The sequence below is a fragment of the Archocentrus centrarchus genome, chromosome 12, assembly GCF_007364275.1.
Source record: "Archocentrus centrarchus isolate MPI-CPG fArcCen1 chromosome 12, fArcCen1, whole genome shotgun sequence".
In the NCBI taxonomy this organism is placed as follows: domain Eukaryota; kingdom Metazoa; phylum Chordata; class Actinopteri; order Cichliformes; family Cichlidae; genus Archocentrus; species Archocentrus centrarchus.
This window is the reverse complement of record NC_044357.1, coordinates 11,009,951-11,028,410: the sequence shown is the minus strand read 5'-3', so window position 1 is coordinate 11,028,410 and position 18,460 is coordinate 11,009,951. Positions and strand designations below refer to the sequence as shown.

Sequence of the window (18,460 nt, the reverse complement as noted above, 5' to 3'; positions counted from 1 at the left end):
AGTGAATGCGAGTGTATGTTTCTTATAGGGGAAACGTACCCCATGAACATAAAACCACTAATTCAGGGTGTTGAGGGGGAGCAGAATGATCGGTAAGAGTCAGGGTCTTTCATTTTGTCGTGTTTTTTTTTTTTTTTTTTTTTTCTCCATTTCTGGGCTGATTTTTCACTGCAGGGCTAGTTCCATTCACTTGAATTTATTATTTCTTGCACTGAGGAAGTTGATGAAGTCGAATGTCTGTAAGCGAGTTTGTGCGTGCCTCTGTGCACATTAATGCTTGTGCCGGGTGTATGTGTGTGAGGAGATGAGACACGTGTCTCTTTATGTGTAAGGGAGCCACGCTTTCATGGCTGTTTCAGATCTCCCTGCCTCAGAGTTCAACAGAGCGACGGAGCCAGAAGCGAGAGAGAGATGGAGAGATAATAGGAATGGAGGGTGAAAGAAGGCTAACACAGTCTTTAATGAGTTTCCTTGGCTCTCTTTGCCTGTTTCTGGGTCAGGGTCCCCTGGCTGAGGATGTGGGTGGACTGAGGACGATAGAGCAGAAAAGAACAGAGTGAGCCAAGGTCTGCTGAAATAGTCTCCTACATTATAGAGTCATCACCTGCAGTACATAAAGATCTATGGGAGGAAAGGCCACGCAATGTTTCACTTATTTCTTGTTTTGACAGCAAATGATGAAAGTTAATCAAAATAACCAATGGTCCTGTTGCAGCTCTTCACAGCACCTACACATACACAAACTGTAAAGGTCAAAGGTCACTTACAGCTTATATTCAATTAGCAACAGGTTAGGAGCCATAGAAAAATAAGTACAAGCGTGCACTTTTTCTGATGAAATGCAGTCGCACAGCCACAAACATGATGCTAAAGCATTCACCTGCATCATAACAGGACACGGATAGGCCCCTCCTCCACCTTGGTGAGGTTGGCTTTGGTCATTTTCTGATTGACTCCTCCTGCCCTTTCATTTCCTAGCAATCAGCTTCAATCTGTGGCAGGTATGGAGGGAGAGATAACATTAGAGAGACATCATGGGAAGATATCTGCTCAACTGAGACATTATTTAGTGCTCTCAAAGCATCCAGGAGGCAACCTCTGTCAGACAACAAGGCTCCAGCATGTCCACACAGGACAGAGAAGTAGGTAGATAGAAGGACATGGAAGAATTACTGATGGGGCGATAAAGTATTTTGTTATCCGAACAGTCTGCCTTCCTGTTTCTGTCCTCCTGTGCTATGTTAGTGTCTGTCTGCTGCAACTCTCTTTCAATGACTCAATCTTTGTCTGTCTGGTTGAGTTACTTTGAGTGTCTCCCTATGTTCTTCCTTCCTCCCTCTCTCACCTTATGTTTCCCACTGTAGCTCTGTCTGTATTACTTTGCCTTCTTTCTTTCACACTTGTGAATAATTGATGTCTACCGGTTCGATGGTAATAATAGAACAGAACTGGAGGTGACAAATGGGGTGGCCAATAGGCTTCCTTCTTCAAAGAGTTACAAAGTTAGCTGTGCTCATTTGGTGGGCATGCATGCCCATATATTTGTGCCCCCTCCCCCTTTTTTTTTTTCATGTTTGCGTGTGCGCATACACATGTAGTTTTGTGTATGTGATTTAAGACAGGGAGATGAAAGGGACTTGTAATTACAGGGAAGCATATCTGTCTACTGCAGAAGTATCCGAGGAATGGCATAAAATGGGCCAAAAGCCTGAGGTCATTAGATCTGCTGCGTGTGTGCGTGCGTGCATGCATGGAAGTGTGCGAGAAAGTGACAAAGGCAAAGAGCGCGCATGCAAGAGAAAATGGGAGACACGGCTAGATCAGCTTATAACTTCAGTTCCTCAGAGTCGACCTCTGAACTCTGCTTCTCATTATTGGCTCTGCCGTGCTCGTTTCTCAGCAGTAGCTGATGGTTAGATCGAGCAAGCAGTCGTATTGCCTGAGAGGAATCACAGAATTTCCTGTGCTCCAAAATGCACTTGTGTAAACATTCTAAAATATCAAATGATTTCACTGTGTGCTGTGGAAATGGATAATCCCATGCAAAGACTGTGGTTATAATACTGTCCCACTGTCTCTTGTCTGCTTTCCTCTCTTCCAACCCATCCTCCCGCTTTGTGTCTTGGGATTTCTGCTTCTGTTCTCCACTTCTTCCTCTCTTCATCTTTCCTTCTAACGGTTCCTCCACTGTTTCTCTCTTCACAGTTGAGGATGACTTCATTGGTCTCGGTGAGCTGCCAGAAACTTTCCCTTCAGACCCCCCAGAGCCACTCCCCGTGTTTTTGATGGAACCAGAGGAGGCCTACATAGTCAAGAACAAGCCTGTTAACCTGTACTGCAAGGCCACACCTGCCACCCAAATCTACTTCAAATGCAACAGCGAGTGGGTTCACCAGAAGGAGCATACTGTGGAGGAGAGGGTCGATGAGAACTCTGGTCAGTAGAAAGATCTACTGCAGTTGCATTTCAGACGGCATCTTGCTGCAAAGATCATTAATATAATTTGTTTTCCTCACAGCAATGTATCCTGGAAGCTAAAACATGATTCAGTTTTATGTTCCTGGTTTAAGAAAATCAAAGCAGTTGGTTAAAGTTTGTGCTGATAAAAATGTTGAAAACATAACCTTGAATCATAATATAATGCATTAACATTTTACCAAGAGCAAGTGCTTGAGTATGAGAAGTGCCTTTACAAACATATGCACAATGCTTCTCTGACTTATAAATCTTAATAGCCAGCATATTTAACTACTGACATTACCTTACCTGCAGATAAATCTTAAATAACAGGGTCTCAGTGATATCTTTTCTTTCATTTTGCACCACCATTTCTATGCTCTGTGTGTCTGCATGTGCATTTGAGTGTGTACAGTATGCGTGTATGTTTATGTTTTGATGCATGCTCAATAAACCAGGTAGGGATATCCCAGAAAGTTTTTTTTTTTCTGTTTAGCTGGATGCCACATTTACAGTGAGAGAAACATTTGTCACTCATCCAAGTGACTTCAGTCTCAGCTGACTGCAGGTTTCCTAAACCTTGTAAACACCACAGATGCATAATGACTGAAATGAGCACCATCGTCTAACAATGAGCCAAAGCTCAGACTCATGATCGTTAAAATCCAAATTGTCATGACTACTGATCAATGACCATGACTGTAATTCAGAGAAAGTGTGGGAATGGCTGCAATCAGAGCACTGTAAGATGGTGAAAGATGTACACTGCTCAAAAAAATAAAGGGAACACTCAAATAACACATGAATGAAATGAATGAAATATTCTCATTGAATACTTTGTTCTGTACAAAGTTGAATGTGCTGACAACAAAATCACACAAAAATCATCAATGGAAATCAAATTTAATAACAAATGGAGGCCTGGATTTGGAGTCACACACAAAATTAAAGTGGAAAAACACGCTACAGGCTGATCCAACTTTGATGTAATGTCCTTAAAACAAGTCAAAATGAGGCTCAGTATTGTGTGTGGCCTCCACGTGCCTGTACGACCTCCCTACAACGCCTGGGCATGCTCCTGATGAGGTGGCGGATGGTCTCCTGAGGGATCTCCTCCCAGACCTGGACTAAAGCATCTGCCAACTCCTGGACAGTCTGTGGTTGGTGGATGGAGCGAGACATGATGTCCCAGATGTGCTCAATCAGATTCAGGTCTGGGGAATGGGCGGGCCAGTCCATAGCTTCAATGCCATCATCTTGCAGGAACTGCTGACACACTCCAGCCACATGAGGTCTAGGATTATCCTGCATTAGGAGAAATCCAGGACCAACCGCACAGCATATGGTCTCACAAGGGGTCTGAGGATCTCATCTCGGTACCTAATGGCAGTCATGCTATCTCTGGCAAGCTCCAAAGAAATGCCACCCCACACCATTACTGACCCACTGCCAAACCGGTCATGCTGAAGGATGTTGCAGGCAGCAGATCGCTCTCCACGGTGTCTCCAGACTCTGTCACGTCTGTCACATGTGCTCAGTGTGAACCTGCTTTCATCTGTGAAGAGCACAGGGCACCAGTGGCAAATCCTGTCCTGGTGTTCTCTGGCAAATGCCAAGCGTCCTGCTTGGCATTGCCAGGGCTGTGAGCACAACCCCCATCTGTGGACGTTGGGCTCTCATACCATCCTCATGGAGTTGGTTTCTAACCGTTTGTGCAGACATGCACATTTGTGGCCTGCTGGAGGTCATTTTGCAGGGCTCTGGCAGTGCTCCTCCTGTTCCGGTCCTGGTGCAGGGTTGTTGCCCTCCTATGGCCTCCTCCACATCTCCTGGTGTACTGGCCTGTCTCCTGTTAGTGCCTCCAGGCTCTGGAAACTACGCTGACAGACACAGCAAACCTTCTTTCCACAGCTCGCATTGATGTGCCATCCTGGATGAGCTGCACTACCTGAGCCACTTGTGTGGGTTGTAGAGTCCGTCTCATGCTACCATGAGTGTGAAAGCACCACCAACATTCAAAAGTGACCAAAACATCAGCCAGAAAGCATAGGCACTGAGAAGTAGTCTGTGGTCCCCACCTGCAGAACCACTCCTTTATTGAGTGTGTCTTGCTAATTGCCAATAATTTCCACCTGTTGTCTATTCCATTTGAACAACAACATGTGAAATTGATTGTCAATCAGTGTTGCTTCCTAAGTGTACAGTTTGATTTCACAGAAGTTTGATTTACTTGGGGTTATATTGTGTTGTTTAAGTGTTCCCTTTATTTTTTTGAGCAGTGTACTTTAAGGCCCCCTCCTTAGTTCACATTGGACAACTGCTGCCTAAGCAAAACTGAAATAAAATGGCATGTTCACCAAACATTGGTGATCTCTTTATGTGTCAGGAGTATCAGAACAGCTGAGATGCATTTTTTTTCTTCAAAACATCACATGGCTTTCAAACCTCAAAACACACTATGTCAAAAATCGGTCCACCCCAAGGCTTGGCTGCAAGCAATACAGTGTACACAGTTATGTGCCAAAGTGATTGCCATGAATCGGGGATAACAAACAATTTCTGGCTAAGCAGATGGCACAACACAGAAGAGCTGCCTCACCAGGCCAGGACTATGTAGTCTATTTGCACCTACAGACCAGAGGCCACTTCAATGATGAGGACATGCACTTCCTGGACAGGGAGAAACACCGGTTTGAGCGGGAAGTCCAGGAGGAGGCCATCTATGTGAAAATGGAACGGCCATCTCTGAACAAAGGAGGGGGTGCATCTTTTCAGTGCTGTGATTGCAGCCATTCCCCAAGTCTCTGTGAACAGTACTCATGGCCACTGATCAATGTTCATGACAATTTGCATATTAACAATCATGAAACTGAGCTCGTGGCTCATTGTTTAGTAATGGTGCCAGTTTCAGTCATTATGCAGCTGAGACTGAAGAAGTCATTTGGATGAATGATGAAACATTTCTGCCACTGAAAACGCTGCGTTCAGATGAACAGAATCAACTTTCTGGGATATGCGTGCTTATGTGCCTATTTTGTTGGGTATCTAGAGGAAGTGATGGTAGTGAATCTCCAGTACGGTTGTTTTTGACAAATTCAGTCCCCAAAGGCACCAGAGCCATTACACACAACAGCCCAGCACTGATTGGCTGCATTCAGCTGCTGTATTGGAAATTGAGTTCTTTCTGTTGCCCACAGGTACCAATCACATTGCATTTACCCTTTTCATTCCACTGTTTTGCCACACACACACACACACACACACACACACACACACACACACACACACACACACACACACACACACACACACACACGCACACGTCTGCAGGCTCACACACAGGCACGCCGACAGTGTCTCTTTTCCTTAAACGTGAATGCACACACATAAGCATGTTTTATCTTTTGCATTTAATAAAAGAAATACCTCTCAAGTTCCATTTCACTGAAATCTATGGGCAAAAAAGCACAGTGTTAAAGACGACATCTGAAGCATATACAAAAGGAGTGTTGCAGCACTGGTACAAGATACAACAGCAGATTCACAGACAAAAGGATTCTTGCAGTGAGCACAGACATAAAAGGAGTATTGAAAAAAAACAACATGACTCCCAACCTGAAATACTTTTATTTTGACCTAGTGTACTTTAGGAAGAATACACCGATCTGAGCTTGTTTCATAGTTATGATTATGACAAAGAAGAGGGTGAGGTAGCAGTAGCTCTTAGCCTTTATGTCAGAAGGTTTTTTAGCTAAAAGCATCAACATGGATAACAACCCACACATCATACACGCACCCACTCTACATAGCCATATCCACAGGCTATTTACTGCAAAGATATTCATTCATTTATGCTCTTGTACCCAGCACACACACACACACACACACACACACACACACACACACACACACACACACACACACACACACACACACACACACACACACACACACAACACCACAAGAGCCCAGTGGATGTGTGTAGCCTTTCTCAACCCACTCCACTGCTCTCTGATTTCCCCAGATTGACAAAAAAGAAACACCAATAGAAACTGGCCAGCCTGGTCAATACCACTGACAGTGTAGCCCAAAGAAATCTGATCTCCCCCTTCTGTATGTAAACGTTAGGTCCATTTTCTCTTTTTCTCTTATCTTCTCTCTGCTTCACTGTCGTGATGTTGAAGGACTTGTGATCTTAGAATTAGAGATTCTGAGATTGAGAACGTTTTAGAGGCAAAGAACAGAAATTGCAGGTGTTTGTTTAGATTCCAGCCATCACATCAGATAAAATCAAGTAAGCAAATAAAACAGGAACTACAGTATGATTACATTTTAAGTTGTCAAATACCTTGCTTGATTTGTTTTTCTTTCTTCACAAGAGAGAGGACGATGTGTTAATGTGCTGCTGCAGTTTTAAACGTGTGAGATTCTGGCCCACAATTGTGTTTCTGTATCCTTTTTACCCTTTATCCTTTTTATCCTGTACCCTAATTAACACGAAACACAAGTTTTGAGGACATTTTGCATAATTTCAAATGAAATCCCATTTAAGCTTCATGAAGAGGTCACCTTACTCTACTAACATTAACATTATACAGACAGTGATGGTAGGATTAGGAAGCTTTTAAATCTTAGGATCAGGGGTTTGACTCACAGTCAGGTACATACAGGGGAACCCTGTATAGAAATTTGTGCACACTAGAAAATAGTGTACTGTCTTGAAAGACTAACAGAAAAAGGAAACAAATTAAGTGAAAAAAAAATACAATTATACACAATTCTGTACATGTTAGCATGAGTTTTATCCCCAGATGAATCGAATATATACCAGCAAAGGAAAAAGAAAGCACAGGTTTTAGGAGGCACATAGTTACACAGATAACACTGGGTTCTATTTAGGGGCTTTCAGTTTGTACAGCTTCATGGATCCGTATTGTGGTATAAACCACACAATAAAACCACAGGGACATCCCAGAAAAAACATTGGAAAAAGGTGATTGATGAGCACGTGTCAGGGAAAAGATACAATTTTCCCGTCAGTGAGCATGTTTTGGACTACAGGAAAATCAGTCTCTAAGAAATGGAAAGAGAATTACACAGCTGTAATTCTGCCAACTGCAAGCTTTCCTCAAAAACAGATCTTTTTTTTCTTTACTTACAAAAGGGACTTTTTCTCTGTTAAAAAGGCTACAAATCGGCTTTGACTCAATGCTGTAAGACGGTAAATCTTCAAATGTCGTGAATGCTTTTTTAAAGGCAGCGAATGACGCAAATGACATTAATTTAAAATTTAAGATGTTTACGTCATGAAAACCAACTGGCTGAAAGCACAATGCGTGCGTCATCAGTAGCTGGAATGTAATCAGCAATACAGGACTTGATTCACTGTACAATGTTGTCCACAGCATGACACAACTCACCTGCTGCTTTACATTGTGGGTGTTGAAGTGGCATCACACAGGTATATGTAATGTCTGAAGGCTTTTTATTCCAATGACTGCAACATGCTGTAAGCCACATATAGCACATGAGCATTGGAACAAAAAAACAACAAAAGATTCATACAGTGCATGAAACTGATTAACACCTCATCAAGTGGTATGATTGTACATTCTTTTTCTAAGGAGCAGCTGATTACATGCAAAAAAAGACCATTTGACTGAAGATTTTCTTTTGATCAGCAGCTGGTTATCAAAGTAAAACAGCATGTGCATTTGTACGTGCAAAAAAAAAAAAAAAAGACCAAAAGAAAAAGGAAGTTATATTTGAACAGTTGACGGAAGGAACAGTCCTTTTGACGTGTGGCCATGAACTACTTCAAATTGGTTGGTGCAAGATTGGATCAGCAGGAGGGCTGCTCTGCTGTGACTGGTTATTCAGTCGTCTACCACATGTGACTACGGACTCTCCTGACCATCTGGTAGATAAAGGTGCACTTGAAGAAGAGAATTAAAAAGTATAACTATTGTCTGAAACTTTTTTTTCTTTCGGACTGTGAGCTTCCTGTTTATGTGCAAAAATTTGGCAAAGAAATGTAAATAATTTAGAACTTTAGAAAATAGTTGAATGTTAATATTTACTATCCCATATCTTTCCATTTTATGATTACTCAAAAAGCATTAAAATAATAAAAATCTTTCGGATTCCCAACACCAGCTCGCTATACCAGATTCTAATCTACCCGCACTAAATCTGACATCAAAGGAAATTAGCCACTGTGCCCACATGTACTCCTGTGAAAAACTAAGTGCACCCTGACTGTCTCTCAAGGAATTAAGAGGATGTTAGTAGCCAGGTGCTGCTGATCAAAAGTAGTTGATTAATGTTAACACAGTGTCACAATATTTCCCAGACTGAATGTCGGACCATGCAGTGATCAGAGAAACTGCAGAAAATCCACGAGCAAAATCTCAGACTCTACAGGCTTCAGTTAGCATGTTAAATGCTAAATCTCATAACATGACTCTAAAAAGAACATGGCAGCACAGCACCTGTTGTTGTCTGAACCAACCACAGGACTTCTTCAGTGTCCTGGACCAAATGTTTAACCATAATGCACAGAACGCACTTGAAAACTAAACATAGCATATCAGCACAAATACCTCACGCCAACTCTTAAGCACACAGTGGTGGAGGGAGTGATGATTTGGGCTTGTGCACCCAGGACCTGGACATCTTACAGTCATTGAATTGAACATGAACTCCTTTGTATACCAAAGTATTGTCGCATCAAACATGAGGCCATCTGACCAACCGCTAAAGCTTGACCAAAACTGCGTCATGCAACAGGACAATGATCCCAAGCGCAGCAGCAAATCAGCAGCAGAATGGCTGCAAAATAAAATAATCCAGGTGTTGCAACGACCCAGATCTCAACCTGATTGAAGTGCTGTGGTGGGACCTTAAGAGAGCTGGACATAAACGAATGCCCACAAACCTCAATGAACTAAAGCAATGCTGTCAAGAATGAGTGGGAAAAAATTTCTCCAAGACAATATGAGAGACAGAAAACAGTTACTTCAAATTATTGGTTAAATAATGCTAAAGGTGGTTCTGTGAGCTATTGAACTTACAGTAGTTTTTCACAGGACTACATAGAATCCTATGTAAACTAACTTTTTCACGACTATAGTCCATTGTGCCCTTTTTTATAAATTAATGGGGCAAAAAAGAGGTTTCATAATTTCAGATCATATTTAAATTGTCTCCTTTCCTAGTTGGGGGGGGGGGCATTGGCAGTTTTTACAAATGGCCTTCTGGCTTTCAGTAATCACATTATTGCCATCAGTCTGAAAATAGTGTGCGCCATTTGCTGCAGTTTAGAGGATGAATGGCATGTTTCCTTGAAACAAGGAGAAAGGTATTTGTTTGGTGTTTAAGAGGTGTTAACCAGTCAGTAGAAATATGCACTGTAGAAAGACAATGCAAGTAAGCTACCACAGGTACAATGCTCATGTAAAATAACAAGGTATTAAATGCAAAACCTATTTGCACTGTTTTGAACATATTTCAAGATTTTGTGGGAGCTGAACGTGGCCAGAAACATCGTAGCACTTTTGAGGGCAGTTCATACTCTCTTGTGAGCAGTGAGTGCATTGATCTGAGCAAATGAGTAGCAAATTAATTATAAGTAGGCGCAGGTACTGTAATATACACCGGGGACAGCTTGTCACTTTCGCTGAGATATAAGTTAAAAGATCTAACAGACACTCTCTTCATCTAGCAAGAATATGAGGGCACTTATCGCTCCCTCCTCCTCTATCGCTCCTTCTGTGACCAATGCCTCTTCTTTTGCTTGGCTGGTCTGATCAATAATGTTTGCCAGTGCTATAAGCAGCTAGGCTAGCTCACGTTAAAAAAACCACATCAATAATGAATAGTCTCAAATGAAGCCCCTACTTCAGCCAGTTATTAATGGGACTTTGTAGAATAATTTCTATTGACAATGGCCACTCTGACAGATGTGAAGCAGCCCTGCCTCACTGGCCCTGACATTGTTCGCACACCTTGATTGTATACTGAATGGCCTGTTTTATTTCGTTATCATCATTGTATTGCAATACAGCACGCTAAAATATTCTAGCTGAGCCAATATGAAGTCACTGGATGAGGTCAGCAGGCGCATTTCAGAGCTCTGCGTTTCCGTCAGGGTGATCCTTCTGATGTGTTTGAAGTGCAACGCATCAGGAAGAGTTTAATCCAGGTTTAGTAATTCCCATGAAGTCATGAATGACTCTTAAAGGAGACTGATAACCACTGCAGTTATCGTCATCGCTTTAGGTTCTCTAATGGTATAGAGTATGCTAACAACATCAGGTGGATAATTGATCACTATAGAGCCTTTTCTGTCTGCAGCACTGACAGAAAAAAAAAAAGACTGATTCTTGTGCACGTTTTAGACCTTCTGAGAATTATGAGAATCTACTTACTGTTTCCACTATTGATTTTCCCCCTGCTAGACTGGATGTGATGCTCCCCCCCCCAACAGCACATCCATCATCACATTCTCAAACTAACAAAATATCCTCTTAGGCAAGCATACTGGCACAAAGTAGCAATGACCAAAGGCACACTCTTTGGCACTCACACGTACGCATTGAAACCCATACACGCCCAAACAAACGGTGACACAATAGTCGTGGCTGTACCTCTGCCTGTTGGCACTCTGTTTAAATTTTACATGAGGGCTAAGCTAGTGTGTGGGATGTCACTATGCTTGGTGTGTGCCAGAACAAGGAGGCTGCGTGAATTCACTGAACCTGAAATAAAATGGCATGTTAATTTTTTAACCAACCATTTTCTTTGCATTTTCCATTCAACCAGACTGTCACACAACTGCCATATAAACCAGTCAGAACTGTAGTCTAATGCTAACTAAAAAAGGTTGAGGATTTATACAGAGATAATGGCTTTTAGCATACATGTACATACCAGCAGAGACCAATATTCACTCACTGAGATACTGTCTATAGGTCTCAGGCGTTTATCAGGCAATATTCCCTCCTATAATAATTAGTCATACATAGTCTTCTGTTACATTAAGATCAGTGGAAGAGATGATGACACATATGTAAATCAAAGGTAACACTGCATCATTGCCTAGTTGTTTCGACACAATCTTTGATTTGAGTCTGTTTTACATTTAAACCACCTTGATTTAGGGTTGGTAGCTTTTTTTTCTTTTGTCACTTTTCAGATTACAAACTAAGTTCACAAATTGTTACAAATTAGCCTATCATCTAAATCAGTTGGCAGTGAATCACCCTGCAAAGAGCTGGATGTCAGTCAGAGATTATATCACTGATTAAAGTCGCATTGTGGCACAGATGAGTCAGTGACCTGTGACACAGTTTCAAGACTGTACATAATAATGATTCCACACTGACAACACATGGCATCTCTTAGGTGAGTTTAATTAAAAATTAATTCTAACACAGTGGTTAATTTGGATACACTCAAATATACCATTTGGAGTGCTGGCAGATGTTGTATTTGCATGTTTTTTGGGGAAGCATCAGCATAACACAGTTGCATCTAATAAGAAACAGTAATGGGGACGTTTGACAGAATAGTCCATATTACTGTCAGTGGTTGCTGTAAGGCACAAATACAGACACAGTTACAAACACTATAAGCTTTTATGCTGATTTCTGTGGAATTTTCTCACAAAGTAACTAATCAAGTGTGCACTTGATTAGTTAAGAGGATGGCACAGTAATTAAAAAAAAGGGCAAATTCAAAATTATTGGCTGGCCGTCTATTAATATCTACCGTGAAAGTAACTAAAAGTAATTAAACTATTAAAACAGTATCTCTAACTTTGAAAAAACTCCCTTAAAGACTAACAGTTTTGGCCTTTTGACAATGCAGACATTAATCATTAATTCCACCACAACCCACGGTTTAAATTAGCATGCACTCTGCACAGCCCTTTTAATTTGTGTCTTGTCAAGAGACACCAGCCTCACTCTTCTTTTTGAATTAACAGGCAATGATAGGTGGGAGTGTTGGAGATGTTGCAGAACACATGATAGTAATGTAATATTCAACAATAATATTAAAATGATCCAAAGATTTTAATAGTTTTGCAGAAAAAAATAGGAAAAAAAAAAAAAAGCAAAGTTTGCGCAACTCTGTAAGCGCCAAATTAAAATGGATTTGTTACATCTTTAGCAAACTCGGTTACAGTCATTGTGTCAGCTAACAACAAACCTTTCTACAGAGCAAGTCATCACTAATACTCGATGACTAATGACTGGAGGGGGAAAAAACGACAGCTAGTGTTTTGGAACTGATGTCATGGCCTGAATTTGGTACACAAACAACATAGTGGTGATGGCGCTGATGGTGTAATGGTGCAGGGAATGTTTTCTAGGCACACAAAAGGCGATTCAGGAACAACTGGCAGTGATTTGATAGTCCACTTTCACATCATCGCTGACCAGGTATATGAGCATGAGAGTTCCAGGAAGATGACATCAGCTTAACTTCTTTCCAGTAGGATACACAAGCCCCATATCTAAGCCTAATGGGGCAGCACTGCTGGGATGAGGTGGCATGAGATATTCACAGCATGAAAGTTCTCTTAAAAAAAAATCTGTACAAATGTTGCAGGACTGCCGAATGTGGAGCCATGCAAAATGCAGGATGTTCCAGTGCCCAGCAGCATCCAAATGGAGTTATAGGGTCCGTTTCCATACATATAGAATACTTCTATTAGTTACAACTGTGCTCTCGTTTTAGTTCAGATACTGTACTTGGGCTGAAGTGTTAAGATTCTCATGATGTCTGCAAAATGCAATCTGTTGCAAGTTCACTTTTTCAACCAAGACTTGAATGCGTCATTGTCCTCCCAAATATCCCATCCTGTCACAAAACGTTACAGACTGAGAGATGACAGAAGCACGACATTGCATGGGATGCCCCCATATCTTTAGTAAATACTGTTTTACCCCATAATACATACATAGACTGCTCCTAGGTTGTATGCACATAACTCACATGCTGCAACAAATAGGCATTTACAGACGTGCAGAGATATGCACACACTATGGCAGCAGCATAATCTGCTCTAGAGGGGCAGCTGTGGGTAGAGGCATTTGTTTTGGGGATGATTTGTTTGTTTGGGCCCTGGCACCCAGATGAGCAGTAATCAGAGGAGTTAGCAAACAGGATTGTGTTAGCCATGACGCTGAGAATCCTCCCCCACAAGGCCCAGACCCAAGCAGCTCATAGCTCTGGCTCTAGAATCAGGACAGACTGACACAAATATGTATTGTTTGAGGTTGGTGTATATGGTATCAAATTATTTTAACAAGTTCAGTTATCCATCTGCTTATATTTTCCTGTGCTTTCTTCTCTTTATTTTTCCATCCTTATTTGGTATTCCTGCCCCCCCCCCCCCCCCCCCCCCCCCCCACTTCTCCTCCCTGATTTTTTGTTTTTTCTTAATCCTTTATGTTCTTTTTCTCAGGTCTGGTCGTGAGGGAAGCCAGCATAGAGATCACTCGGCAGCAAGTGGAGGAGTTGTTTGGGCCAGAGGACTTCTGGTGTCAGTGTGTGGCCTGGAGCTCCGCTGGGACCACCAAGAGCCGCAAAGCTCATGTCCGCATCGCCTGTGAGTATTCTCCCCCTCCTTTTATTCCTCTCTTCAGACCATTATTCAGTTATCTTCTCTCTTATCTTTGTATTTCTCTCAAAATAAAACCGTTTGGCTGCCAAGAAAATACATCTCAGCGACGGACTTGTGTATCGTCACAGATCCTGGAGATAGTAGCAATGAAAAGGTTTTACTAACATGGGATTCAAGTGTCCCTTTGAACTTGAGTTGGTAAAAAGCCAGGACAATCAGAACAGGTTTCCTTGAAGGCAGCATAAACCTGAAGAAGCACAGAGAAAAAGAGCTGAAGTAGGGTGTGTTCAATGGAGCAATATGGAGCATGTTTATAACTTCATTTCTGTACAGCCCTCCTCTGTTCTCTGTCTGCGTGTTTGCCGTCCTACTGAAAAGCACCACGCAATTGTTTCCAAATAATGAGAAACATTCTGTACTGGCTCTAAAGTTTGGGCTCATTTTTAACAGTTTCCCCCAAAGGATGTGCCAAAGAAAATCTGAAAAAGTAATGAAATCCCAGAAGACATGATGCAGAAAGCAGAGCTGCTTAAATGTAACTGTGACATCAAGGCAGCGTTTTTGCAACACAGCTATTACATGACACAACTACTTACAGGTTTTTGTCAAAATTCCACCTGAAGGGAATCCTATTATAGTATCGGCTAGATCATTGCACTTCCACCTCCTGTCAAGTCATTTCAAGGCACCGTGACTGACATGTCTTTCCCATCTTCACTGTTTCTCTTTAGACTTGTGGCAAACAGAAAAAAAAAAAAACAGCAATACACACTTGGAAAGTGTGTTGTAGTTTATGTCAAATATATTGTCAACACTGTTGGGTAGGGATATCACTTGAGCTGAATGTTTTGTTGGGAACTGTCAGAATGATTTTATCTTTGCTAAAGAGTGCGTCAGACAGCACCTTACGAAGTCAATATCCACGATTTCACCTGAACCACTCAATTAAAAGCGACTTGGCAGTGATCCAGCCGTCTCTCTCTCTCTCTCTATTTTTATTCTAATTCGTTTCTACATCTTCACTTCTTTACATTACTTGCTCCCTCTTGCTGTTTGCCCCATTTTCTGCACAGTTTGTCTCTGAATTTAGCGTGGTCCCTTTATTTCAAACACCAGTAGCTCTTCTTATTACTGCTTCTATTATACTAGCCTGGCGAATCCGAATCACGGCTCTCAGTCTCCCACCGAGCCCACTCCCGCTGCTCCACCTCCTATAATCACCCGTGATGAGCAGCCTGCCAGCACTAACCTATCCCTCAAATCACAATGGACCCCTCTTCCCCTCCCATTAGCTTCTGCTGAATGGATTAGCTCCTCTGCTGGGCTTTCTCTCCAGGCAGGCTTCTTGTCAGAGCCAGACTCTATCCCGTTAGGCTAATGGAAACTGGGGTTGTTTTCCTCTCCTCTCCCATCATCTAAACATATACAGTTTAATCAGACGGTGAGTCACATCCAGCGCCGATGAGTTAAGAGGTTGCCGTGTTGAAGAAGGGGCTTTCAGACTTGCTGAAAGTCTGGCTGAAATTATTGCAAGAGCCTTTTGGAGGAAGAGGGAACGTGTGCATTTCTTGTGTGTCCTTTCCTTCATGTGACCTCCGTAGAACCGTTTTAATTGGCCTCTATTTTTGGGGTGCAGTGATTGCTTGCCACCGAGGGGTAATAAAAGTATTTTCATAGAAGCAAATTAAATAAATTAATCAAATCAGCAGAAATGCCTTTCAGGTCTGGTGGAGAGTAATCGTACACTGAGAGAGCTGGAAATTGATTTTCTTGTCTGTTTGTGGGCTTATAATTTTACAGCAGGTAAAACCTAAGCTGCATTACGTGTGACTTTACTCAGGATTAAAACTCCAACTTAGTAGGTCTCCATTGCCATTCCTGATATCGGATTGCGCCAGTAGCTAATGATTTACTAAGCAAGGAAGACATAATTTCTGAAGTGTGAGGCTGGTGTAATTTAGCTTGACAAGTAGCCACTTAAGGTAATGGTTGTCATATGTGTATCTTTCTGTGGGCCTGAGAGGCTGGAAGTGTTTGCTTGCTGAGGGGAGAATGGTGTGACTCCCACAGGAATGTCGACTCAGCTGGTCCCACACCCTCTATGCCGCAGTACTGTTCGGGGTTACGAGAAGTGAGGAAAGGAGAGACTCCAGAGGGGAAGCGTAATTTAAACCAACATCCAATAAAAATCTATATTGCAAAATAATCACTCACGTGCTATTTACTGTTTCATCACAAGTAAAATTTGATGAGAAAACTACATAAGCGCCAGGTGTCCAGTTTTTATTAGTTTAATAAGAAGCATGAGGAATAAAGGCATGAATATTTCACATAAACACACAAACACTGGCCTTTGCCACTGATACTAATAGTGTTACCTATTAAGTGAATTTTATGCTCTGTACAATAATGCATTCCCTTGGTAGGAGTTTAATTAAGAGGATCTGTGAAAGGGGGGAAAAAGTACTGTGGGTTTGGTGGCAACAAAAGAAGAAATCTAAAATATATAATATACACTCACTAGCCACTTCATTAGGTACAACTTGCTAATACCAGGTCGGGCCCTTGTTTGCCTTCAGAACTTATTAATTCTTTATGGCATGAGATGATCTGAGATAATTTATGCAAAATTCTTGCACTTCCATGTGAATGTCACAGCAGTAATCGGGTCATTTCAGACCAGGAAACATTTTTCCAATCTTCTGATCTCAAACTTCAGTCTCCTGTTCTTAGCTGAGAGGAGTGCCACCTCGTGTGGCTGCTTTAGCCCATCTGCTTCAAGGTTTGGCAAGTGGTTATTTGAGTTACTTTTGCCTTCCTATCAGTTCAAAGCAGTCTAGCCATTCCCCTCTGACCTTAACAAGGCTGGTCTGAGTAGTCCAGAAACTGCTGCTCACTGGATAGTTTCTCTTTTCGGACCATTCTCTGTAAACTCTAGATGCTTGATGATGGGGGAACATTGTGAGAATGAATCCATCCATCCATTTTGTTAGTGCTTATCCACTAATAATAGCGGGAAAGGTGGGTGCACCCTCAACAGGTCGCCAGTCAAATGCAGGGCTTACACAGAGACACAGACAACCATTCATGCCCCTAACCCCATGCATATTTTTAGACCATGGAAAGAAGCCAGGATACCTGGAGAGATCCCACACAAGCATTGGGAGAACATGCAAACTCCACATAGAAAGGTTAGAAAGGTCCCAGCCAGCTTGTGTATTCAGACCCAGGATCTTCTTTGCTAACGATGGCACCACCGTGCTGCCCTAGAGATGACTGTGAAGGAAAATCCCAGTAGAGCAAAAGTTTCTGAAACACTTAGATCAACCCATCTTGCACCAACAACCATGCCACTTTTAAAGTCACTTAAATCACCTTTCATGCCCATTTTGCTGCTTGGTTTCAACTACAGCAGGTCCAAAAAGAACTGAGATGCTGCCATCTGATTGGCTGATTAGATATTTGCTTTATCACCTGGCTGAACATGTGTAAATGTGGTATGTGTATGTAAACTTGTTCTTTGTGGTGCTTGAGTTACTACAACGTGCTATGGACCATTTCTCTATGAAGTAGTTGCTAGGTGTATGTTGTAGCCTACCAAATATTATACTGAAGTACTGAGCACTGATGAGTCAGGCCAGTAACCAGTAAACTTGCATATTCCCTAATAGTTTTATATGAAGAAGTCAGTTTTCATTCATTAGATTTTACTGTAGTGTATATGCTATAAATTACTATTTACAGTACCAGTCAAACGTTTGGACATTTGCTTATATTTCTTTTACGTTAGCATCCATCTCTACATAATAGTTCTGATATGCTGTATGCTACTTCCTCTCCTTTCCTTTTCTCCTCTTTGCTTTATCTTAAGGAAAGCAAACAGTTTGTGTGTCCTTGGATTGAATTCGAAAAACCTGTCAAAGAATATACCCCTCCAGTCATTCTTTCTTTTAATTTCATACCAGACTTTTACGGAAATTGCTTTCAATTCAGCAGTCACCCTTTCAGCCATTACAATACATTGAAATGTGTTGAATTATAACATATTCCCCTGAAGACACACATACTCTCAGGTTGAACTGGAACAGGGACTCCTTATGAATTTGTTATTTTAAGGATCATTTTTCCAAATAATAAATGAACCGTAAAATGACTATAGGTATTCTTTAGTGTTTCCAGGTGCAGCATGATCATGTAGTCTGTAATAGGAACATGATCTGTCATCTTCCCTTTAGGGAGTGCAGACCAGTTGATTCTAAACAGTGTAATGTGTCTGTTTGGAAAGAATGCCTCTCAATTTAATAGCTATAGAACAAAATGAAAGCAAATAAAGAAACTAAAGGATCTGTTGTGATCAGTCTTTGAGATCTC

At 41.6% G+C, this 18,460-nt stretch overlaps 1 protein-coding gene across 2 annotated transcripts in view; it reads left to right on the top strand.

Annotated features, from left to right (window-relative positions):
• The window catches only part of unc5cb (unc-5 netrin receptor Cb), a 122,087-nt gene that overhangs the window by 60,927 nt on the left and 42,700 nt on the right, over positions 1–18,460 (top strand). For both annotated transcript variants that reach the window (XM_030743065.1, XM_030743064.1), the window contains exons 2-3: positions 2,206–2,436; positions 13,931–14,074. In XM_030743065.1, coding sequence (XP_030598925.1) covers positions 2,206–2,436; positions 13,931–14,074 — 375 coding nt within the window. The remainder of the gene's footprint in view (positions 1–2,205; positions 2,437–13,930; positions 14,075–18,460) is intronic.